General features: G+C 34.6%; 3 protein-coding genes across 13 annotated transcripts; 1 reads left to right on the top strand and 2 right to left on the bottom strand.

The window, feature by feature from the left end:
- Window positions 1-716: 716 nt before the first annotated feature.
- Window positions 717-7285, bottom strand: LOC112710855 (G-type lectin S-receptor-like serine/threonine-protein kinase At4g27290). 2 transcript variants are annotated; one of them, XM_025763287.3, is made up of 6 exons: window positions 7144-7285; window positions 6868-6968; window positions 2263-3443; window positions 1542-1646; window positions 1271-1416; window positions 717-1192 (listed from the first exon to the last, which is right to left on the bottom strand). In XM_025763287.3, exons 3-6 carry the CDS (start codon window positions 2681-2683, stop codon window positions 953-955), a joined length of 912 nt encoding a protein of 303 aa, XP_025619072.1. In that variant the 5' UTR covers window positions 2684-3443; window positions 6868-6968; window positions 7144-7285; the 3' UTR covers window positions 717-952. The 2 variants fall into 2 exon arrangements, with proteins under 2 accessions (XP_025619072.1, XP_072058993.1); XM_072202892.1 differs by having other exon boundaries at window positions 6919-6968.
- LOC112710853 (disease resistance-like protein DSC1) lies at window positions 6982-23218 on the top strand. 10 transcript variants are annotated; one of them, XM_072202884.1, is made up of 8 exons: window positions 7064-8430; window positions 8609-9707; window positions 9818-10111; window positions 10225-11704; window positions 12395-12623; window positions 13838-14152; window positions 14417-14517; window positions 22207-23218. In XM_072202884.1, the coding sequence occupies exons 1-4, from the start codon at window positions 7475-7477 to the stop codon at window positions 11656-11658; spliced, it is 3783 nt and encodes a 1260-aa protein (XP_072058985.1). In that variant the 5' UTR covers window positions 7064-7474; the 3' UTR covers window positions 11659-11704; window positions 12395-12623; window positions 13838-14152; window positions 14417-14517; window positions 22207-23218. The 10 variants fall into 10 exon arrangements, with proteins under 10 accessions (XP_072058988.1, XP_072058984.1, XP_072058983.1 ...); XM_072202889.1 differs by lacking the exon at window positions 22207-23218 and adding an exon at window positions 14618-14816 and having other exon boundaries at window positions 13869-14152; XM_072202885.1 differs by lacking the exon at window positions 22207-23218 and adding an exon at window positions 14618-14816.
- LOC112709095 (disease resistance-like protein DSC1) lies at window positions 18790-20591 on the bottom strand. Its single transcript, XM_025760992.1, has 3 exons — window positions 20200-20591; window positions 19999-20131; window positions 18790-19896 (listed from the first exon to the last, which is right to left on the bottom strand). The coding sequence occupies exons 1-3, from the start codon at window positions 20589-20591 to the stop codon at window positions 18790-18792; spliced, it is 1632 nt and encodes a 543-aa protein (XP_025616777.1).
- Window positions 23219-24566: the final 1348 nt, after the last annotated feature.

Genomic DNA, 24566 nt, shown 5'->3' with positions numbered 1-24566 from the left:
AACCACCAAAGATGATACATCCAATATTATATGTTCAGAACTTACATTTAAAGAGCAAACCAAAAAGAATAAAATGGATATAGCAAACATATAATTCTAGTAAAAAAACTTGCAATAGTAATTGTATTTGATTGTGTAACTATTGAATTTTATACATGTACAAATCAAACGAACAAAATTTTCAACCATCAAGAGATCTTTAAAATTTGGATGTTTTTGTAGTATTTAAAGAAATAAGAATGAGTGAGGAGGCTCTATTGAGTTACAATATTCAAAGGAGACACTTTGGTTTTTACCAAGCTCCTAATAAGTTTTCCAAAGCAATTTCAATGCCTTCAATGACATTTGTATCATAAAACCTAAAGCTATAATCTTATTGAATTCTTAAACTATATACATCCTAATTTCTGAGAAATGAACAAAAAATATTTCGCCTTGCCAATCAAATAAGTTATGGATATAAACAATAAAAAAATGTAGCAGCAAGTTAATGAATAGAAAGAAGCATATATTTCAGCTACAAATATTTTGATGTGTTCTCTTTTGTTACTCTTTTGTTAATGAGATGATCCACTTGATAAACGCACAAGACATATTTATCATTTATACTCTTTTATCTGATTAGTTTTTCATTCTTCATATATTTTGATAGTCGCACCTCATTTCTCTTTAGAATCACATACAAAGCAACTAAGCAATTAAGATACAAACTTGAAATAAGGGGACATGAAGAATGAAACAAACCGTTAGTAAAACACCAATATGGAAAACTGCAAGGGAGGTGGCACAACTTGTTTTTCCCACACTCCCTTTCCCACACCTCGTTTAGGCCAATCTAGCAACTTCCTTCTAATTTCATCTAAAAATCAAGTAGACATGCTTAGTTTACCACTTGTAGAATTCAAAACTACACAAACTATACATATGAAATATTAATATTGTCACAAATATTTTAGAATATACAGTAGAAAAGGGTCCAACCAGAAATGAAGTAGTCCAGGCTTTTGTTTGGCATGTATTCATAGACCAATATTTTTTCTACTCCTTGAATGCAAAAACCAAGAAGCTTCACAAGATTACGATGCTGAAGTTTGGCTATTAACGCCACTTCAGTTTTGAACTCTTCCAACCCTTGGCCAGACTTTTTTGAAAGTCTTTTTATGGCTAACTCTTTCCCATCAGTCAATGTACCCTGAAAAGTAATCATTAGCACCATTAGAGTTTGTTTAAGGGAAATAGAAACTGATGAATTCTTTTTTTACTATTTCACCTTGTATACTTCTCCAAAACCACCTTCTCCAAGTTTGTTACTGCTTGAAAATTTTTCGGTAGCTTTAGCTAAGACTGAGAAATTGAATGCTGGTAGATCAATATCTTCTTGCATCTGTTTTTCTCTGTAAATTATTTTTCTTGTCCCTAATTGATTGGAAGATAACAGTCAATAATAGCTGAGGGTCTATAACAAACAACTTCCATATTTTGTTTTCTCTATTTTTTCGGTATTTATGGAAGATGGCAAATTAACTCATAAGGATATCTACCTGGATGTATAATCATTATGCTGACACATGTGATTAATCCGAAAATAATCACACCAACTGCAATTCCTACCTTCTTTTGCTTGATGTTTCCATGGCCATTAGCAGCTGCAATATTGTTAGAAAAATGTTGAACTTCATTACTCCCCAACTTAGTACAAAAGATTCTACTTTGACATAGTTTGTTCCACTTTCTTCAAATTTTGAGTGACTAATAAAGATAGTGTATTTATTCTAAAAATAATTACTATTTAACAACTAATATGCATTCATTGCATTGCTAATATAATAACAATAAGTACTACTCCTATTCCAAAAATTTCTGTGACTTTGAAACTTCCGTATATTAATAATTCAACATATTTAGGTACATTTATACCAAAGAGGCTAGAAAAATCTTGTTACCAGAAGATCTTGTTTCAAGTACAGTATTCTCTCTCTTCTTAAGCATGGCATTTCAAGCTACAATACAAAAATGCTTAGTTTATTTCACCTTTCCAGTTTTCAAACTTACAAAACTACCCAATTCTACTTATAGTGTTTGTACTTTTGTTTCCAAAACCAAAATTATAGTATGCACAAAATCTATAGGAGAGAAAATATTATCCAAACCATAGGTGAGACATAGCAATGGAATCCAAAATACTATTAGTTACCTTAGAATAATTCCAAAATCCACAATAAATCAAAATAGAGAGAAACTAAAGGGAGAAAAGAAAGGTACCCAATTCTGAAGAAGGGACTTTTAGGTAAAGGTCTTGACCCCCTTGTGAGAATTGTATAATGTCAGTAAGATTATGAAACCAAATTAGACAACCACTTCCTCCATTACGAATATCAAAACTTGAATATGCTGAACAAGAACAGTTTTTCAGGCAAAACTTTTGACATTCCTGGAGGTTCATTGTCTCACTATACCATGAAGAAGATGTGTCTGGCAATTTTATGCCTGTGTACCTCAAGAAGCCATTGGTGTTATTGCAACCCAGTGCAACCTTTCTCTCACAACCATTGGACCAATATGACATATTTTGTGGTCTAGGAAACTTGGGATTGGGAATATACCCTTTCAGACACTTGCATATTGCAACATTACTATCCACAATGCATATAGCATTTGAACCACAATAGGCATACACTTTCATACTTTCTCTCCTTCCGTGTCGCAATCTCGTCAATTTCACAAACACCTTCTGTGCAAGTTTCCGCCAATCTCATATTACTGAAGTATATGCACAATCTTAGCTACTAATCAAATAACATAATTACTTTTTGAAAATACGTTTCTTTTTTATTTTCACTGAAAAAGAAAAAAAATTATTTCTTTCAACTCTGCTTTTTGCATCGTTCATTGTCATAAATAAGGCATGAAGTTTAATAAGAACATAAACCCATAGTTTAAAAAGAATACATATATAAATATACATAAACACTGTTTAAAAAAAAGTAGACTAAATTTTTTTAAAGAACACTGTTTAAAAAATAGAAGTAAAGACTTAATTTGATTAAAATGCGAAGAATGAAAATCTGATCTAAACTACACACATCCTAATTTCTTTGACAAATGACAAAAAATTCTTCACGCTTGTTTCTAATTCTTATGCAATCAAAATAAGCACAAGATGCATAATTACAATTTACAATTGCTACTATAAGCTTTTACTAAACATTTACTAGATCATGTATCCACCAAAAGAGATCGCAGTATCACCATAAAAGCAAACATAAACAAACAAAATCACTTGTAATTAAAATGCGAAGAGTGAAAATCTGATCTAAATGAGTAATATAATGTATGCATGTATGTATATAAACGTAGATGCATGTCTGATGTTGCTAGCTCTTGAGTCTTGCATTCTCTTCCAGCAAGTAATTCATTTTAAGCTGCAACGCATCCTAATATACCTGAAATAATATACAGGAAAACAAAAACAATAACCAAAAACTGAAGACTTGAAGTGAAAAGCAAAGAACCCTATTCATTTTTTTTAATATAGAACAAACAGTTAGCGATAATATACTACTGTGGGAGTGAGGAGCAGTAGTTACAAACATTGACTTGTGATGCATTTGCATATTTGCTATATTAGCTAGTTAGTTTAGTTGGTTTTAGTTTAGTTTCACTCATTTTCTCTAAATAAACAAGTATTTTTATGAGTTTTGTCTTCATGCATGAGAATACTAAGGACCATGTCAATTGTAGCCAAATTCATGCAAATGATCTAAGGAATACATAAATGCATGAGTATGAATGAATCTTATGAAATTGATTGCATGGATTGGTAAGACTTTGAAGCAATTTTCCTTGTTAATGATAGGTGATGAAACAAGAAAGCATTGAAGCAAGAATGAAGCAAGCAAGTGGCTAACAACTCTTTCAAGAATAACAATATGCACGTTGCTAACTTGGGATTCAAGTTGGCAACGCCATTGAAACCTTACTTCAGGAAGAGAACAAACAACCTTGCAAGAAAGTAGTCTCCTGTGAGAACTATGCATGTTGCTAACTTGGAGCTACATTGGAGTGCTTGGCAGCAACGCCAAGAAGCAAACTGGGCAAGAAGAAGAGGAGTTGTTGGCGTTGCCAACGCCAGGAACAAGAGCGTGCTTCTAGGCAACGCCAAGCAGCCCTGGAGAGCACATTTGGGCGTTGCCAACTTGGAGAAAGGGTGAGTGTTTGAAGGCAACGCCAAGCAACCCTGGAGTGCACATTTGGGCGTTGCCAACTTGGGCCAGGAAGTAGCTTCGAGGGCGTTGCCAACGTGGGAAGTATAGGCGTTGTTCAAGGCAACGCTGAGCTAGAAGAACTTGGGCCAGGAAGGAGCTCGAGCACGTTGCCAACGTGCTACTTCATTGGAGTGTTTAGAGGCAACGCCAGGGAGGAAAGCTTGGAAGGCACCAAGCCTTGGATCTCCACCCACGTTGCCAACGCCAGGAAACATAAGCGTGTTCAAGGACAACACCAAGCAACAAGAATGAAGCCTTGAGGAAGGCTCGAGCACGTTGCCAACGCCAGCTTCCAAAGGCGTGTTTGGGGGCAACGTAGCAACCAAAGCCAAGCTAGGATGCATCCCTGGAGAAGCTCACTCGAGCACGTTGCCAACTTGAGGATGTATTGGCGTGTCCAATGCCAACGCTAGGCAAGAAAGCTTGCCCAGGGGAAGAAGCATGCACGTTGCCAACGCCAGCCTCCAAAGGCGTGTCCCAAGGCAACGTGACAAGCTATTTTGAGAAGCAATCCATTCACTCGAGCACGTTGCCAACGCCAGCTTCTAGAGGCGTGTTCCAAGGCAACGTGACAAGCAAAGTTGAAGGCTAGAAAGCAGCCCTGGAGGGGAGCACGAGCACGTTGCCAACGTGCCAACAAGGGGGCGTGTTTGAGGACAACGCCAGCCCCATGTTTCAGCCTTGGGAGGCTTGGCACGTTGCCAACTTGAGAAGAAAGAGGCGTGTTCGGCAACAACTTGGCAGCCTGACCTTACTTTCTTGGAGGAAGCATAACTTGAGCTACAAAACTCCAATTAAGATGATTCCAAGTGCATTAGAAAGAAGACACTCTGAGCTTTCCAATTATGTATGATAGTCCATATTGAAGCAGAGGATTGATACTCAAATTTTGGGCAACATTAAGCATGAATGTAGAGTCAAGAAAAAGGAAAACAAGTTGTTAGCAACAACTTGGGCTAGCAATGCCCAAGTCTCAAAGCTCACTCCCAGGAAAACACAATGCACGTTGCCAACGTGCATTAAGGCTAGCGTTATTGGCAAAAACGCTAAGCCATTGGGCCAGAAGCATCATGAATGAACTCCTTTTTCCATGTCTAGCAACACTTCTTCCATTGAGCCAAGAATTCAACAAAGAGAAAGCCCACATTGCTAGCCCAATTGAAGATCTTTGAAGGAGTTTTAGGACTAATATAAATAGAGAAAGAGTCTGTACTTTGGGAATTATTTGTTTTTGGAGACACTTTTTCTAGACTTTTAGGGACTTTTACTTACTAGCACTTTTACTTGGAGAACTCTCTTGCATTTTCCGGGAGAATACCGGAAAGCTATTTTGGTTCTTCTTGGAACTCTTCATTTTTGAGTTTTTAAGCATTTTCTTCTTCTTTTTCATCCTCATTGACACTTGATTTAATTTTCATTTATGGCAATTGTTGTTGACATTGGAGCTATGATTCACTAAACCCCACTTTCATCAGGGGGAAGAGCTCTGCTTGTTTGAATGCATTGATAAATCATCTTCTCCTTCTCAATTCAAGTGGTTAATCCAAGAGGAAACTCTTGTTCTTCAAAGATTTAATCACCATCGAGAGAGGGGTTAATCTATATGAATTGTGTGGTGAATTTGAGAAATGAACCACACAGTTCAGTTTAGAGTTCATTCTTTCATAATCTCCTTAATCAATACACTTTGGTTGGTATGTGAGATGTAACCTCCCTAAGTTGAGATTCTGGAAATTGTGTGGCTTGGATTAGAAATTGAGCTTCATCTCTTCTCATGAACAATTAGATCACGAGAGTGGCAATTGGTTATGTTGAGAGAAATTGGATCACCAAGAGATTGGGATTCAATTACCCACTTGCCATGGATCTATACCCATGATTGAGAAGGAACTGATCAACATCAATTCATGAGAATTTGTATCTCTGATCCCTAATGATCCTTTCCATCATTAATTCTCATTTCTTTTGCTCTTAGTTGTTTGAACACCTACTACCCCGTTTTCCTTCTACATTCTTGCAATTTATAAATCTTGTCATCTACATTTTGTCTCATTATTTCTTGCTCTTTGTTCTTATGCTCTTTAGATTTCTGCAACCTTTAATTCCTTGCAATTTATTTTTGATGTCATTTAAGTTTCTTGCATTTTAAGTTTCAGTTATTTGCTTCCATTTTCGCTCTAGATTCTAATTCTTTAAATTCCTTGCCATTTAAATTCCTGCAATTATGTTCAAAAATCACAATGCTCATAAAATCAAAACCATGTCTGCTTGACTAAAATTATCATTTAACTAAAGTTGCTTAATCTACCAATCTCCGTGGGATCGACCTCACTCTTAGTGAGTTTTATTACTTGATGCGACCCGATATACTTGCCGGTTGTACGTGAAATCTCATTTTTACATATCAACTAATAGCTAACAAACGGAACATACAGCAAAATTCAAAGCAACTTTATTCTAAAAAAAAGGTAGCAACAAGAACAACTAATTAGTATTAAATAATGATAAGATAACTAAAACACTCATTTCCTACAAAATATAATTCTTGCTACTTGTTGCAATCCATAGACACCAAATTGATTAAAAATATAATTCTTTATACCTCACTTGTGCTATTAGAACTTTTTAGGCCCATCTAAGATTGACACCTAACCTGTACAGGGTACTCTTCTTCTTGTGTTAATTGGCCGGTGCTTCGCATAGCTGCAACAATCGCAGACAATTGCAACATCAATTTAAAAAAACACTTTTTAAAAAGTCATTTACAAAAGAGATAGTAGTATCAGCATTCACTTGTACAATCAAAATCACTTGTCATTAAAACGCGAATAATGAAAATTTGATCTAAAGAATAAAAATACCAGCTCAGTTACTTTACCTTCACAATAGATCCAAACGCAAATCCCCGCATCTCCTCATTCATTTTGTCTATTGCAGCAATTATTGAAAGAAAAGCTAACAAAACTAGTGAAATACTGAAATGAATGACTCATAAAAGGTAAGCACGCAAGGAAAATCAATTAAAAATGAAAAGAAATTAAAGAGAAAGAGCACGAATCAATTTGAGAAGCTTCCAGGTAACTTCATTGCTGATAGGAAAAAGAAAAAAAAAGGGGGTTATTTAATATTTGAAAGATTTCCTTTACCAAACACACCACAGGCGCATTCTAGATTGCACAGTGGAAACGCAGAAAGACAAAAATCACAACATGGAAAACTACGACGCGAAGTTTCTATGCACCTACGGAGGCGAGATCAAACGCCGCCTTAACGACACCAAGATCTCCTACGTCGGTGGCCTCAACAAGATCCTCTACGTTAACCGTGGAATCGACTTCACCGCCATGCTCGCCGAACTTTCCGCCCTCTTTGACGCCGCCGGCAACATCTGCTTCAAGTACCTACTCCCCAACGATGAACTCGATGCCCTCATCTCCGTCACCGGTGACAACGACCTGAACAACATGATGCTCGAGTATGATAATCTCTACAGAGATTCCCCTAAAACCGCTCGCATAAGGCTCTTCGTCTTCCCTGGCAACCATTTCAATTTGGATCGCAATCCCGCTTCCACCGAAACCCTAAAAACCAAGAAGACAGTCAAACAAAACTCCAAAGTCAACGGCGACAGTTTAGTTGTTGTTCTTCCGCCTCCGCCAGTTGATGTTAAAACAGAGCGGATTGATTGTTCTGATCCGACCCGATTTAATAGCCTGTTATCTGCTGCAAAGTATGATGTGTTTCTGAGCTTCAGAGGCGAAGACACACGCAACGGTTTCACTTCCCATCTTTGTAAAGCTCTGTCGCGAAAGCAGGTAAAGACCTTCGTGGATTTTACTGTTCAGAAGGGAAATGAGATCTCTGCTTCGATCCACCAAGCAATTGAAGAGTCGTTCGTATCGGTGGTTGTGTTCTCGGAGAACTATGCTTCTTCAAAGTGGTGCTTGGAAGAGCTTGTGAAAATAATGGAGTGCAGTAAAGAAAATGGACTGGTTGCTGTTCCTGTGTTCTATAAAATAGATCGATCACATGTGCGGAAGCAGCTTGGAAGTTACAGTGAAGCATTAAAGAAGTTACAAAATAATAGCATGAAGAAGGTTCAGAAATGGAGGGAAGCTCTCACTGAAGCAGCAAATTTATCTGGGTGGGTCTCCAGCTCCTGCAGGTAACAAACTAACGATGTACTTTTAATTGTAAATTGAGAAATCTCTATTCAGATGATGAATTATAGCGTGCGATAATTGTTTAACTTTTAGTTCAATTTTGTTTATTGCTGATTTGGTTATACCGTATGCAGGAAATATAATTTGCTCCTTATGTATTTTTCCTTTGAACTATTGTAGGGATGAGTCTGAGCTCATTCAAAAGATTGTGAAAGACGTTTTGCAGAAGCTGATTGATCACAACCCACCGAATGATATTAAAAGTTTTGTAGGTATTGACGGAAATCTTAAAGCTATAGATTCGTCGCTAAGAGAAGTCCTTGAAGTCCAAACAAGAATGATTGGAATTTGGGGCATGGGTGGGATAGGAAAGACCACTCTAGCAAAACTTGTATTCGAGAAATACTCTTATCAGTATGAAGGTTCCTGCTTCTTGGAAAATGTTAGAGAAAGATCAGAAAAATATGGACATTCGCTATATGAATTACGCAATGAACTTTACTCAGAGTTGTTGCAGGAAAATAATTGCAAAGACAGCACAAGAAAATCCACCAATGCTAAGGAAAGGCTCCGCAGTCGAAGAATTTTCATAGTTCTTGATGATGTGAGTTGTTCAAAGCAATTAAAATACCTTGCTGGGGAGCATCAATGGTTTGGTGCAGGTAGTAAGATCATTGTCACAGCTACAGACAAGAGTGTATTTGCTCAATGGGAAGATGAAGAAATATATGAGATGAAGGTGTTAAATTCTGAGGACTCCCTTACATTGTTTAGCTTGAATGCATTCAATCAAGACCATCCGAAAATGGGATATGAAAATCTATCATGGGAAGCAGTTAAATATTGTGAAGGTTTACCATTAGCTTTGAAAGTGTTGGGTTCTTTTCTTCGTTCCAAGAGTGAAACTGAATGGGATAGTGCATTGCGAAACATCAAGAAGATTCCTGACGCACCAATTCAAAATGTATTAAGGTTGACCTACGAAGGATTAAATTATGAGGAGAGAGAAATTTTTCTAGACATTGCATGTTTTTTTAAGGGATTCCTTAAAGAACATGTAGTTAATCTGTTAGAAAATTGTGGCTTCGATGCAGCTAATGGCATGAGGTCCCTTCATGATAAGTCTCTAATAGCTATATCTGATAATTCTCTGAGGATGCATGACTTGATCCATGAAATGGCTTTGGAAATTGTTCGCAAAGAATCTATCAAAAATCCTGAATATCGTAGCCGTTTGTGGGACTATAATGATATTAGGGATGTTTTGGGAAACAACAAGGTAAGGATACACAATTGTTTTCAGGAAGACTATTTAGTAGAACACGTATATACCTTGATGAATTCTTGGACACTATTTTGATTTGATTTATTTTCTCTTTTGTTTATCAGGGAACTGATGCAATTGAAAGCATAATGTTAGATATGTCTCATATAGATGATCTACAGTTGAGTGCTGACACATTCAAAAAGATGTCTAGATTAAGATTGCTCAAATTGTATGACTCGTCAGAGAAGCATGGTAAATTAAGTAATCTGCAGCTTCCTATAGGGTTGAAGCCATTAAGGTACTTTGAATGGCATGCATACCCTTTGCCGACTCTGCCATCAAACTTTTGTCCCGAGAAGCTTGTTACCCTCCGTATTCAGAACAGTCAACTTGCAAGACTATGGGATGGAAAGCAGGTTTGTATATATACATAGTATATGCTTTTTTAACTTTTTGCTTGAAAATGGTTGTGATTTCCTCCCGTCTCTAATGATTTGCCTTTTTGATGTCTCCATTTGATTTTTCGTAGAATCTTGTGAATTTAGAGGAAGTAGATCTAACTGGGTGCCAAAAGTTGGTTGAACTCCCAGATCTCTCTAAAGCAAAAAATCTTAAAAGTGTACAGCTGTCCAACTGTAGAAGTTTGGCCCATGTGCATCCATCTATTTTATCACTTGGCAAGCTTGAGCTTTTGGATCTATTGAATTGCATTAAGCTTGAAATGCTCGGAAACAAGAAGCATTCAAGATCTCTTAAGCACCTGTGCGTTGCTGGCTGCTCAAATTTGTTAGAATTTGCTCTATCTTCAGAAGAAATAGAATACTTGGATTTAAGCCACACTGGCATCAAAGTATTGCACCCATCTATTGGGCGTTTCACCAAAGTGAAAGAGATATCTCTTTGTGGGATAAGACTTAAAAATCTTCCAGACGGGTTGTCTCGCTTGAAATCTCTTGAGAAACTTTCGCTCTTTAAATGTGGAAGGGTGGTTTCCAAGCAGAAATTACATGATATATTTGATGGCTTGCAATCATTGCAAAAGCTGTCTCTGGTGAACTGTGATAGTCTATTTGAACTCCCTGGAAATGTCAGCCACTTATCATCGTTACAAAAGTTACAGTTGGATGGAAGCCATGTGGAGACTTTGCCTGGGAGCATCAAGCATCTTCCAAATCTGAAAACACTCTCATTAATAGGTTGTAAGATGCTTCAATATTTGCCAGAGCTTCCTCCATCCATTCGACATTTGAAGGCCCTAAACTGCACATTGCTGCAAAAAGTAGCATTTGGTTTATTTACTTATGAGCTACAAGAAGAAAAACGCGTAAGTATTTCGTTGCAGAATTGTGTGAATTTGGATGTGGAGAACTGTATTTATTCATTCCTTCAACATGTAAGAAAACAGGCATATGAATGTGAATTTAGGAGGAGAGGAGTAGGAAGAGAAAACATTGTAGTTTGGAGAAGTGACTTCTTTAAAATTTGTTACCCGGACTCCAGAGTACCAGAGTGGTTCACATATCGGGCAGTGGGGTCTTCTATTACTTTTGAAGTTGCTCCTCCTTCCAGTTACTATTTTGGTTCACTTCTCTGCATTGTTCTCTCTTCGCACAGTTTGGATTTCGAGCTTGATATTAAATGCAGATGCTACTTGGAAGATGGAAAAATGCACAAGTATTCGCTTGGCATATTATTTTTAAGTCACGTTCCAGTGGAAGGGCATTCAGATCATGTTTATATGACGTATAACTTCAATAGAATCTTCGATGTGATCAAGCTGGACCAATTGAATAATAAGATTGCCTCCTCCGGACATAAACCAAAACTCACCTTTGAATTCTTTGTTAGCAGTGGCATGGCTCAGGGAAAAAAAGATTTAAATTTGTTGATCAAAGAGTGTGGTGTCTATCCGTTAAATGACTCCAATAAATTTGTTGATCAAAGAGTTGGAAGTTCCAATTAGCAATGACTGTACTCTCCCGCAAAGATAAAGGAGTTCGGCTAAATGTGTAAAGACGCCCTTCTTTCTTTCAATTTTATATTTGGTCTATTGAATGGCCTATTTGACAAGATGACTCTGTTAAATTTAACAGTAAATAAATTTCAAAAAATTATATGATTGAAGATTTTAAGGTTTTAATACAATGTGTTATTGAAATATATCATAAAAAACGTATGTTGAAATTTTATTTTATTTATTGTTTATAAAATGCATTCTTGAGGTAATAATTAACAACATATTTCAATTATTCAAGTTTTAAAAAAAAATCAGTTATTGTAATAATTTGATTTGACATGAACTATTATAAGCCAAGGAGAGGTTACCTTACATGAGGCCTCTAAATATTTATGTATGATCTTTGTTTTGTTTTGTTTTTTTGTTTTTTGCCTCCTCCAATTATGCTTTGCACGTAGAGAGCTCTTAAGGACGTGTTTTGAAATTTTGTTTTGTTTTGGTAGATATACAGGTCCAGGTCTGGTAGCTCTCCCCCTCCTCCAACACTCACATTTCTCTCTTTTTTATTTTTATTTTTGTTATTATCTTTTAATGTTTCTAAACTCTAATAATTATTGTTGGAAGTCAAAGAAAAGCTTTTATTAAGTCTTATCTTCCTCCTATTTTTGTTACTGATATAGTGAATATTGTTGTTTGATTTTTTTTTCCTCTTTTTTTTTTTTTAAATATCGTTAAATGAAAGTACAATAGCAAGGTTTCTGTCACAAATGAGATTGTGCACATTGCACAATGAATCAATTGGGGTGACTGAAGCGGCTGAGGAGGAGCACCAAGATTAAGTATTCAAGAGGATGGTTTGTAGCTTTTCTCTGCCTCGCACAGCTGCACACATGGGTAAATGATGGAAAGAGAAGTCAACGAAGAATGGTGTCTAATTCAGGATGGAAATTCTATTCTCTGAATTGCACAAGGTACCATTTTCCACTTTTTAATTTGAATATGGGAGTAACGGTGGTGTTGAACTCAGATATGGGAAATACAGGTGCTTTACGATTATGTGGTGTCAATGGAACAATTCGGAGGGTCCGAATTGTGTTGGATATTCCATTTCATGAAAAAGATTGACAACAACAAACAATTCGGAGAGTCCGTTTTTTAGCTTCTGAAATTCATATTTGCCCAACCACAAGTTGGACCATACGATTTCTTAAGTAAAATTTTAAAATCAAACAACTCGCATAGTCTACTCTAAATTTTTTTCAATTTTTTAACACAAATCGGACCCTCCGATTTGTGTATTCTGAATTTTTTTCCACTTTTTAAACACAAATCAGAGGGTCCGATTTGTATATTCCCACAATTTTAAAAAACACAAAAAATTACCATGTTAAAGTATATTACTCATCTTACTTCCATATTAAAATTTTTTAGCCACCATTTTCTAGGTGTTTTAATTCAACCGTAGTTACATTTTGATCCAATTTATACTTTTATTTTATTTTACTTTACCAAAATATCCTTTTTCAATAAAAAATTATGAGAGTAATTATACTGAAAATGATTCTCTAGTCTATGTTACTCAAATAATTATATCTTAAGGTAACTAATTTAAAATAAAAGTTATATACTTTGTTGGCTTTTAATTTTAAAATATTGGTGTCTATATTTTGCTTTTTCAATTTTTTTTAACAGTAAATTGCAAGATCTTGGTACTTTCTTTATGATTTATCTTTATTAAATAATGATTTCAACAAAATATGTATTCATCGTATATATTATGTTTTTCAAACTAATATGTAACATCGGCAGAGATCCATTTTACTTCATTGTCATTTGTGCAAAATTTTACATTGTTCATCATCATATATTTTATTTTTTCAAAAAGTAACGTTTATTATCACTAGACATTAATTTTAGTTCATTTCTCACTATACAAATTTACAGTTATCGAGTTACCTCAAAAAGGACTATACAATTCTACCGTGCAAAAACTAGTCAACTCATGCATAAACTCTTATTTTGCCGAATGAAATAAATAATTTATTTAATCATTCTTAACGTAATTAATATATTTCACACATTAGATTTGATTTTGAAGTCAATTCAATTTTTGCACAATTATTACACGAGATTTAATTTATAAATAAATAAACTCAAGTCAGGTCAATTTATTTTCAAAATTTAGTCAGTACAACACTACCATAAAGAGTCTACAGGCTGCTCTGCTGCTCTCTTCTCTGGGTTCTCTTCTCAAAAGGTTGAAGCAGGAAGCTCTTAGCCTCATCCAGATGTCCTCCTGTTCTTGCGTTTTTCACTTGCCTAGACCCACAAGCCACAACCACACCCAAGAATTGGCAGCACCACTAGTGCGGCCCGGAGTTATTGCTGGAGAATACAACTGATGGTGTCTCTGGTACTCCCCCTAGATTGTGTGGTCACCTTAGGGAAGACAACCGATCACAGCACCACCCAAAACTGCAGCATTGCTGGCTCTTCATTGGTTCGTTCTTTCATCTCCATTTTCTCTGACTATGCCACTTTTTTATTCTTTTATTTTTTGTTCCTAGGAAATAATTGATCAGTTTATGAACTTTATGTGAAAAACTGCATGCCTTTTCATTCGTATTGTCAACTTAATCTTGTTCTATATTTGTGTATATTGATTAATTTGATTTGTCCATGTATATATCATTTTTGTATTCATCATTTCTGGTTTGGCATCTTATTCGGTGCTGTATCTATTTGTGGCTGTATCTATTTGCAGGCCCTTAGAATGGCATCAAGGTGTAGCTGCGACGGAAAAGGAGTTTTTCTTTGAATCTTTGTGTGATTAGAAGTTAAAACATATAATTTCTTTTTGAAATAGTAAGTTCAATTGTTTTTCTTATTCTTATGATCTAATTATCCTTCGTTCTGCAATTATGACATTTTAGATTGAAAATATTTTGTTTGGTGATTCTTGCAGCTTCATATTTAAATATTGCCATATCAAAATGTGGGTGTTAGGAAATACTACGTTTAAATATTCTCTAATGGCAAGCTTCTAAGATTGATTGGAATTTGGTTTGTGGAATGCACCTCCAAATTAGAGAATACAAGCAACAAATTTTGTACAAAATACTACGTTAAATTAAAGACTTCCTTCTCATCTTTGATTTTATCTCAATAATATTTTTTTGAATAAAATAAAGATCTAACTTTGAGAAAATAAATAAACAAAAAATTCATTTTTTGAACAAATATCTTAGTACTTTCTACTTTCTCTCATTCAATGATTAAGAATGCCTTTGAAATTGGAAACAAACCATCGGTGTAGTCAAAGACTACGATTACACCTACCCACGTCTTCATCGAGCCAAACCATCTCAATTGAGTATAGCAATGAAGAATTTCCGTAACTTGGTAGTATCCATAATCATATCACTCGTATATGTAGACACAAATTGTCGATTGCATGATTGATTTCTGCGATTTTGTGAATACCAGCCATTGGAATAAGTAGAGAAATTTTAGATTTTGGATGTATGTAAAGAAAGGATTTGATGTACTTTGAATTGTGGTGCTGCACATATCTCATAACTTATACTTTTATAGTTGACTCATAGCTAAAATTTTTTAAATTTGGTTTACTTTAATTTAAATTTGAATTAAATTTATGTATGTAGCTGCAATTTTTGAAAAAAATCTACAAAAATTTTTAAAAAATAGTGCTAAAAAGAATCAACAATAATAATTTAAAATTTAAAAAATAACAACCTAAATATAACAATCCAAACAAATAATTTAAAATTTGAAAATAACAACCTAAACAAATAATAATTTATAATTTATAAATATAAATCTAAAAATTTCTAGTGACGACACCTAAGCAAATAAACTTCCAGACTCAACATATGAGCGCCACGTCAGCATATGTAAAGATAAAGATAAAGATTTTTGGATAATATATATATTAATTATAATCACAAATTATGCTATTTTAAATTAAATGACTTATATAATGATGATTTCATTTATTACTATAAATGCTAAATTGAATAAGTCATAATTACTTTTGATTTGGAATTAAATGAGAATAAAATAAGATATTATCTTTTGTCCTTGTGATAATTATCTTTTGGACTTTAGATACAAGTTTTAAGGTTGAATGAGTGCCACGATCAAATATAAATAGTGCTTTTAGTGTTTCGGTCTTCAATATACCAAAGCCGCCTTTGTCACTCTTTCCCTATCAGAAGAGTCACAATTTAGGAATACAGAAGGTTTTGGTTGAGGAAGATCGAAAGAATCACAAGATTCTAACTCTTCCAATCATGATTCATGTTTATGAATTTAAGTAAGCTTTCGCATTCAAGTATTTTTTTGTTAATGATTTAACATGATTCAAGTATTTTTTTTTGTTAATGATTTAACATGAATAATCTTTGGGTTAAGGAATTATGAGAAAATTTCAACAAGTGGTATTAGAGCCGTTTATGTAGCACATGTTAATAAAATTATAAGAGTACATAAAGAGGACATAAATAGTACACAAATAGTACATGAAGAGTACATAAAGAATACACAAAGTATATATAAAAAAAGGTAAATTCTACCCAACCTCCTCTAAAGTAACATGTAAGTTACCCTTCATGATGTGTCAAATTTTAATTGGTTATCATCTTAACCATAGTTAGATTATTTTGTAATTTATTATTTGAGATGGGTAATGATATAATTTTTTAAAATATCAAAACCACACTTCCGTTAATTGAAGCACATTTCCACTCTCCCATTCTTTTTTCATTGCCTAGGTTCCGTCCTTGTAATCATCGCCGTCGTGAAATTCTCGTGGTTCGTAACTTTGTCATCCTTCCCAATATAGCCAGTGCTGACCTTATCACTATCTCCTATCCTCTCATTCGATCCTCTTTTTCTGCTCCCTTTTTCTGCTGTGATATTTAAGAGATAAATATGAAATACATGCCTAAAATAAATAAAACATACAAAAATAATTCTCTATTTCTCACGAGTACTTCTATTTATATGTTTTATTTATTTTAGACATATATTTTATATTTATCTGTTAAATATTTATATAATTTATTTTTGTATTTAAAAATTTTAATATTAAATATTTTTTATTTAAAATATTATTTTTACGTTATTTTTTAAACTGTTATATTGATCTCTTTTTTAAGATAATACAAAAAATAATTTTTCATAAAATAATTTGTTTAATCATTAATTAAATAATAAAGTACTAATAAATTAAAAATTAAAAGAATAAAATATTATAAAAAATACAGTAAAAAAGTTGGATTTATCATTTTAAATTTTTGTTATTATATTTAACAATTTCTTCAATTTTTTAAAATAATTTATATATGATAAAGCATATCTTTACTTGTTTGGAGTACAAATTTTACTATTATATTTATATGTTCATGATTTTAATTATATTTTAAGTACTCTAAATAGATTTACATTATTATATTAAATAAATATATATTTTTTAATAAAAAAAATTAATAACCAAACTAATCATTAATTATGTTAATTATGTTAGTAAGAAGTAATTCACTTCAAAAAAAGGATCGAGTGAGAAGACTGCGGAGATAGCGATGGCATCGGTGCTGGCTATATAATTAAGGAAGGACGGGAATTTAACAACATAATTAAGGAATGATGCATTGAAAAAAAAGAGAGATTGCGCAAGAGTGCGGTAATGACGACGACGACGCTTCTTGTCACGACGACGGCGATACTTGGAAAGACCGAAGCTACGCGATGAAGAAAGAATTGAGGAGTGGAAAGGTGCTTTAATTAAGGGGGTGAGATTTTGATATTTTAAGAAATTATACCATTAACCATATCAAATAATAAATTACAAAAATAACCCAACTATGGTTAAGATCAATTAAAATTTAACACATCATGAAAGATAACTTACATTTATTTTAGAGAGAGTTGGGTAGCATTCATCTTTTCTGTTTGTTCTACATTGCTAGTGTGGTCTTGACATTCAAATGTTTCAAGATCCATTGGTTCCCCTTGCTTTTCTTTGTATGGTTCATCAGCAGTCATATCATGGACGTTATGATTAACTTCTTGTAGTTTTTCTTCCAAATGTTTGGCCTCTTCCATCTTATCTGGCTGATCATAATAATTTTCATTTGAAATGTCTTGGAACACATTGTTTTTAACTGAATCAATACATAGAGGCAATGCAGCATCAGGTTCAGTTGGTGTTTCTTCAATTCCTTTGTCTTTGATCTGCACAACGTAATTTTAAAATAGCGGTAAAATAATTATGACTATGTTTGTAATTATGGCATGTTTTGAGTAAGATGGATTGAAGTCAACAAAGCTTTTTCAATACTTCTCTAAGAACTCCGGATTATAAAACACTTCCAGCCTCTACCAATAATATTATAAGAAGGTAAACAACTATGACAATATACAACTATTTTTTCTAATTTTATTGACTGATAATATAATTATTTTATACTGTCAGAGTGTCAGTATATAAAAGTTAATGTCAGACATAGAAAATTTTTTACTTACTATGTTCTCCTCATCACTTTTTCCACCACTAGTCTTGTTTTCATTGGGAGCGGATTCCATCTTCTCTTCTGAAAATGTCAATTATAATGACTAATAAATAATATAATTGCAAAAATTTTACATTATCCGTACTTTTAACTAATTGCAAAACTGACCAAATTGTAGTAAATAACCATTCACCTTAATACAGTTTATGTACAATGATTTGACAATTTGTGTGAAAACGGAACTAATTTATTACTGTAAAAGCATAATTGTATGAGATTTGTGAGGTGAATTTTATTGCAATTTGGTTACTTACCGATTTTCCGATCAAAAGATGATTGTTCATTCATTTCTCTTTTTCGCTTTGATTTCTGGTTTTCGATGTCATTGCTCTGCTTCTCATCAAATCTTTCTTTCTTCTTGTCTTGAGGTGGAGTCTGGACATGGCTGTGATCTTGAGATCCATGTGGTGGATGAAAGTGTAAATGCTGCACTGATGATTCCTTCTCCATGTCTTTTTTCTTCTTATCTGATTTCAGTAAAAATCTCTCCAATTCTAATTCATTTATGATGTGGACACCACACTCTTTAATAATAATGGAGTCATCAATTTCCCGTGTCAGTTGCAACACTGAACTTAAGATGAAAACTTGGCCCATATTGTCCGAGAATTTTGTCAGTGAGGAATGGATCATACCATATATATACATGATATGAGTTCAATTCACTTATAGTTATGTCCTCCCACGAAGAATTCTTGCCTCCTGCAAAGTTGTATTCGCATTGGATTTTGGCACCGTGCTTCTCCCTTCCATGACGCGGTGAAAGAACAACTGAATAGATAAAGCCAAGAAAATTGGAAGGAGATTCAGGGAGTTCAATTGTTATGGAGGAGGATTTCTCCGTTTTATATGCAAATTGCTTCGGGATTGTGTCTCCTGGCAAACAGACCTCCACACTATTGTAATTGTAGCTATGGACATCAATTGTATAGCTTCTTACCGTGACATTGCTAGATACAGCACTCACCATTGTTGAATGGATGCTTTCCATGATCGAATGCAATGTGTGTCCAGCCAACAATTTCAAGCTATTATTGAAGGAGATGCATTTCGTCTTTCCCACCATCTTTGTTGCCAGAGTGTTTAGAGATGATACAGACTCCAATGAGATGCAGTTATCAGCAGAGAACTCCTTGATAGAGGATGGAAGCTCTGGCAGTGTCTCAAGAAACTTGCAATTATTTAGGGACAAAATTTCCAGCTCTTGAAGACACTTGATGGTTGCAGGCAACCAGGTCACATTGCTTCCATCTAGCCTTAATTTGCGCAATTTCGATAAAGAATCAATGTTGTCAGGGAATTCAAACAAGTGACTACAATCCTTCAAATGTAGTATTTGTAGAGATGATAAGCCGTTAAATAGGCCTTGCAGCTGATGCTTGTCAATTTCTAGTCCACTGTATAAATGCTTCAACTTCTTAAGCAATTTTAAGGCTGATAGCTCCTTTGGAATATGCTTAACTCTTGAACCTTCTAGAATGAGGCATTCAACCTTTAGTAATTTCCCAATTGATTTGTCCAGCTTTTCAACCTTTGTGTTGCTCAAATCCAAGTTTTCAATTAAATCTGACGATACACAAATTCTGAGATTTGAGCAGCCTTTGACACTTACGTGCTGCAGAGAATTCAAATGCCTTTCGGCCTTAACACACTGCAAATTTGTACACCTATCCAAGATCAAAGAAACAAGTGTGTTGGAGGAAAAAACAAATGAATGAAGAATAGGCAAAGTCTCACAACCGGAGAGACTCACCCATCTGAGTCTTTTAGCCTCAGACAAATCTGGAAGCTCTTCTAACTCTTTGCATTCTCTTAAGTCGATCCCTTCTAAATTATTAAGTTCCTGTTCCAATTGCACAAAGTACTGAGTCATCAGAATGGAAAATCTTCAAATATGAATTTAACAAAAAGAAACCTGATCATGACTCATGAGTATGTATGTTTATATCTTTACCTGCTTTTCCTCCCAGAGTTTCTTGACATGGCTGTGCGGCATGCGAATCTCAACAAGTAACTTAGCATAAAAACTTGGTTCAGAGCTAAAGGAATTCCCCCGGCATACTTAACAACCTTATTCACTAGAATCTCATAAGGCTTTGCAGGGATGCTTTCCTCGAATGCTTTCAGGCTAGGAAGCTCTATAGATTTTGAGTCGTCCCATTGTTTGACCTCAAATATCCAATCAACTCTGTTTTCAAGCAAATGCTTATGTGTTGTTGTTATAATAAGTTTACTTTCTCGACTGTGGCTCTTGTACCCTTGGCAAACTGCTTCTAACAATGGTTGATCAGAATCCTTCACATTGTCGAGGATAATAAGAACTTCCTTATTGCTAAGGCTGCTCATACTGTTGACAAATCCTGCTGCATCAGTGGTAATTCGTTCCCTCAATAGCTCCAAGAGAAGCCTTTGAGGCGTATATTCTTTTGCATTTTCCGCATAGCAAACATGGTCATAATGAGGAAAGGATTTTGGGCTTTTTTGGGTGAGCTTGTAAGAAAAGATCTTTTTTCGAGTTATCTTCTTTTAAAAGATCTTATAGAGAAGTAAAAGTAATTGTAAAAAAAATTATGAAATTAGTAAGTCCGATTTTTTTGCACAAAAAAAAATTTCTTTCAAACTTGAAATTGATGGGTCCAATTTTTTTGCAAAAAAAAAAATTTATGAAATTGGTGGATTCAGGGACGGACTTAGGGGGGCGAGTGGAGGCCTCGCCCCCAACTTTTTAAAAAAAAATTAATAGTAATAAGTTATTAAGTATGATTTAATTTTTTAAAAATGTATTTAGTTTTTAGTCTAGTATAAATAAAAGTTTAGTCCAACCTAAATATTAATGATTTCTAATATCTAAAAAATAAGTAATAATATTAAAAAAATCTGAAAAAGATATTATTACTAATATTTTTTAATTAAACAAAAACAAAGTGGATTCTTTTTCTTCTTGTGATCGTCCTTCTTGATTCATTTGGTATTAATTCTCGCTATTTCAACTGCTATAACTCAAAGATATTTTTTAGCTATGAATATTGTGAAAAATAAATCAGAAACAAGATGAAAGATAAATTTTTTGTTAATTGTCTTTTAATTATATTAAAAAGAAAATTGCTAAAAATTTTGACACAGATTCTATTATCAATAAATTTTATTATACGAAGAATCGACCACTTCGTTAGTAAAAAGTACATATATTTTTATACTTTAAAATATATTCTCTATCAATATATTTTTATAATACATCTTACATTATATAATTTTTACATAATTTTTAATATCATATATGTTATTGACCCCATAATAATATTTTTGGATCCGTTCCTGGGTGGATCCGATTTTTTAACAAAAAACTATTTGTCCAGCACAAATCGAACCATTTAATTTGTGTTCTTCTCTCTCAAAAAAAAATCAGACTGTCCAATTTTTTTAAGTGTACAATGTGTACAATAGGCTAAATCTTTAGTCCAATATGAACATCATCCATACTATTTAGAATAACCATTCGGGTTTTGGAGTTCACCAAGGATTGAACTGTTGACTTTTCAAATCTAAAACTCTAATACCATATTATGAAACCGGCAAGGAAAAGGTAATGCTAATGATTATATCTCTAATACTGAATAAACATTCATTGTACACATTGTACAAAATTTCTATTGGCTCCCTATACTTTCTCTATCAAAAAAATTAGCCTAAAATTTTGTATAAATTAATGGTTTTTAATCTAAATACCTAGTATATTTTTTGTGCAAGTAACCATTTTGGAGCAAATTTAGTGGGAACAATCACTTTTGTCTTTTCCAATACAGCTTTTCCCCTCACCGAAAACAAAAGGAAATACTGTGTGTTGACTAAACCTAATCTGGAACCTTCCTGGTAACTTCGTTGCCTATAGCGAAATTAAAAAGAAGTTATTTCATCGATTTCCATTGCTAACGCTTCTTCTGATTACAAACTCCAAACGCAGAAAGAAAAGTTCAGAACATGGAGAATTACGACGTGAAGTTTCTCTGCAGCTATGGTGGCGAGATCCACCACCGCCCCAACGACAAGAAGATCTCCTACGTCGACGGCCACAACAAGCTCCACTACGTTAACCGTGGAATCGACTTCACCGCCATGCTCGCCGAACTCTCCGCCCTCTTTGACGCCGCCGGTGACATCCACTTCAAGTATCAGCTCCCCAGCGATGACTTTGACGCCCTAATATCCGTCACCAGCGACAGCGGCCTAAACAGCCTGATGCTTGAGTATGATAACCTCTACAGAGATTCCCCTAAAACCGCTCGGATGAGATTATTCATCTTCCCTGGTAACGGTCCTGATTCTGCGTCCACCCAACCTTTCCCAGCTAAACTGAAATCCAAAGTCAACAACGGTGTTGTTGTTCCTCCGCAAATTATGCCGGTGAAGTTCCAAGATCTGCCACCGGTTAACAATTTTAATACCTTAGACCGGGTGTTGGATTCGGATCCAAAAGTGAATCGACCGATTGAAGATTCCGATTCTTCCTGTTTGAATAGTTTGCTACCTGATTTACAGTATGATGTTTTCATCAGCTTTAGAGGTGAGGATACACACGCAAGCTTCACTTCCCATCTTTTCAAAGCCCTGTCCCGAAAGCTGATAGTTACATACACTGATGACTTGCTTCACGAAGGAGATTCGATCACGTCCCTCCTCCTCAGAGCAATTGAAGAGTCTTGCCTTTTGCTTGTTGTATTCTCAGAGAACTACGCATCCTCAAAGTGGTGCTTGCAAGAACTGGCTAAAATAATGGAGTGCAAGAAAGAATTTGGACGGCTTGTTATACCTGTCTTCTACAACGTTGATCCATCACATGTAAGGTATCAGCTAGGAAGTTACAGTGAAGCGTTTAAAAAACACTTGCAGAATAACAAGAAGGCGGATGTTCAGAAGTGGAGGGAAGCTCTCACTGCAGCAGCTAATTTAGAAGGCTTGGACTCCCGTTCTTATAGGTAAGTATTCCTTTATTGAGTTAAGGAACCCCTTTTTGTTCAATTTTGTTGACGATCGTGTTACACTGCTCCTAATGTTATGTCTTGACCCCCCTCCCCTTTCCTCTTCTTTCATATTGTAGGGACGAAATTGAATTCATTTAGAATATTGTCAAAGATGTTTTGTAGAAGCTGATTGACCATTACCCACCCAATGATAGTAAAAGTCTCGTTGGCATTAGTGAAAATCTTGAAAAGGTAGAATCACTATTAAGTGAATATGTTGAAGTCAGAATGATTGGAATTTGTGGCATAGGGGGTATAGAAAAAATAACTCTAGCAATACTTATATTTGAGAAATATTCTTATACGTTTGAAGGCTCCTGCTTCTTAAAAAATGTACGGGAAAGATCAGGAAACTATGGACTAACTGAGTTATGTCATCGACTTTATTTGGAGCTCTTACAGGGAAAATTTTGGCAAAATAACACAGGAAAATCCACTTTTGTTGAGGACAGGGTAAGCAAACAAAGAAATTTCATAGTTCTTGATGACGTGATTAGTTTAGAGCAATTAGATTACCTGGTTCAGAAGCTTCAATGGTGTGGCGCAGGTAGTAAGATATCACAGCTAGAGACAAAAATGTGCTGGTTCCAACGGTTGAAACAATATATGAGATGAAGATATTAGATTCTCATGAATCATTTAAACTGTTTAGTATGAATGCATTCAATGAAGACTATCCACAAATTGGATACGAGGAGCTATCATGGAAAGCGGTTGGCTGTTGCAAAGGCATCCCACTAGCCTTAATAGCATTGGGTTCTTTTCTTCATTCAAAGAGTAAAACTGAATGGCATAGTGCATTGAAAAAGCTTGAGAAGACACCAGCTCCAGAAATTCAGAATATTTTAAGATTGAGTTATGATGGATTAAATGATGAGGCAAAACAAATTTTTCTAGACATCGCATTTTTTTAAGGGAGAGCTTGTAGAATACGTAGTTAATCTGTTAGACAGTTGTGGCTTGTATGCAGCTATTGGCATGAGATCCTTTTTTGATAGAGCTTTAATAGCTATATCTCATAATTGTGTGCGGATGCATGACTTGATCCAAGAATTAGGTTGGGATATCGTTTGTCAACAATCTAGTGAAAATCCTGAAAATCGTAGCCACTTGTGGGATTCTAATGATATTCGGGATGTTTTAGGAAACAACAAAGTAAGCCGCACACTCTTTTCTGGGAGAAAATTTGTTAGAACAGAGATATAGTTTAGTTGAATTTCTAGAGGCAATGTTTTGATATTACATGATTTCATTTGATTTAATTCATTTCTTTTTCTTTTTGTTTATCAGGGAACTGATTCTA

The sequence above is a fragment of the Arachis hypogaea genome, chromosome 9 (assembly GCF_003086295.3).
Source record: "Arachis hypogaea cultivar Tifrunner chromosome 9, arahy.Tifrunner.gnm2.J5K5, whole genome shotgun sequence".
NCBI classification, from domain to species: Eukaryota; Viridiplantae; Streptophyta; class Magnoliopsida; order Fabales; family Fabaceae; genus Arachis; species Arachis hypogaea.
This window is presented reverse-complemented; position numbering and strand designations above follow the sequence as displayed.

Bases quoted from the DNA above. Each gene is read 5' to 3' on its own strand.
- LOC112710855 (XM_025763287.3), bottom strand. From the start codon at position 2,683: ATGAAAGTGTATGCCTATTGTGGTTCAAATGCTATATGCATTGTGGAT. The intron at 1,417-1,541 runs GTAGATATCCTT...CCAATCAATTAG, and splicing joins CATAATGATTATACATCCAG to GGACAAGAAAAATAATTTAC. The intron at 1,193-1,270 runs GTGAAATAGTAA...ATTACTTTTCAG, and splicing joins GTTTTGGAGAAGTATACAAG to GGTACATTGACTGATGGGAA.
- LOC112710853 (XM_072202884.1), top strand. From the start codon at position 7,475: ATGGAAAACTACGACGCGAAGTTTCTATGCACCTACGGAGGCGAGATC. The intron at 8,431-8,608 runs GTAACAAACTAA...GAACTATTGTAG, and splicing joins TGGGTCTCCAGCTCCTGCAG to GGATGAGTCTGAGCTCATTC. The intron at 10,112-10,224 runs GTTTGTATATAT...GATTTTTCGTAG, and splicing joins GACTATGGGATGGAAAGCAG to AATCTTGTGAATTTAGAGGA.
- LOC112709095 (XM_025760992.1), bottom strand. From the start codon at position 20,591: ATGAGCAGCCTTAGCAATAAGGAAGTTCTTATTATCCTCGACAATGTG. The intron at 20,132-20,199 runs GTAAAGATATAA...TCATATTTGAAG, and splicing joins AACTCTGGGAGGAAAAGCAG to ATTTTCCATTCTGATGACTC. The intron at 19,897-19,998 runs GTGAGTCTCTCC...ACAAATTTGCAG, and splicing joins AGGCTAAAAGACTCAGATGG to TGTGTTAAGGCCGAAAGGCA.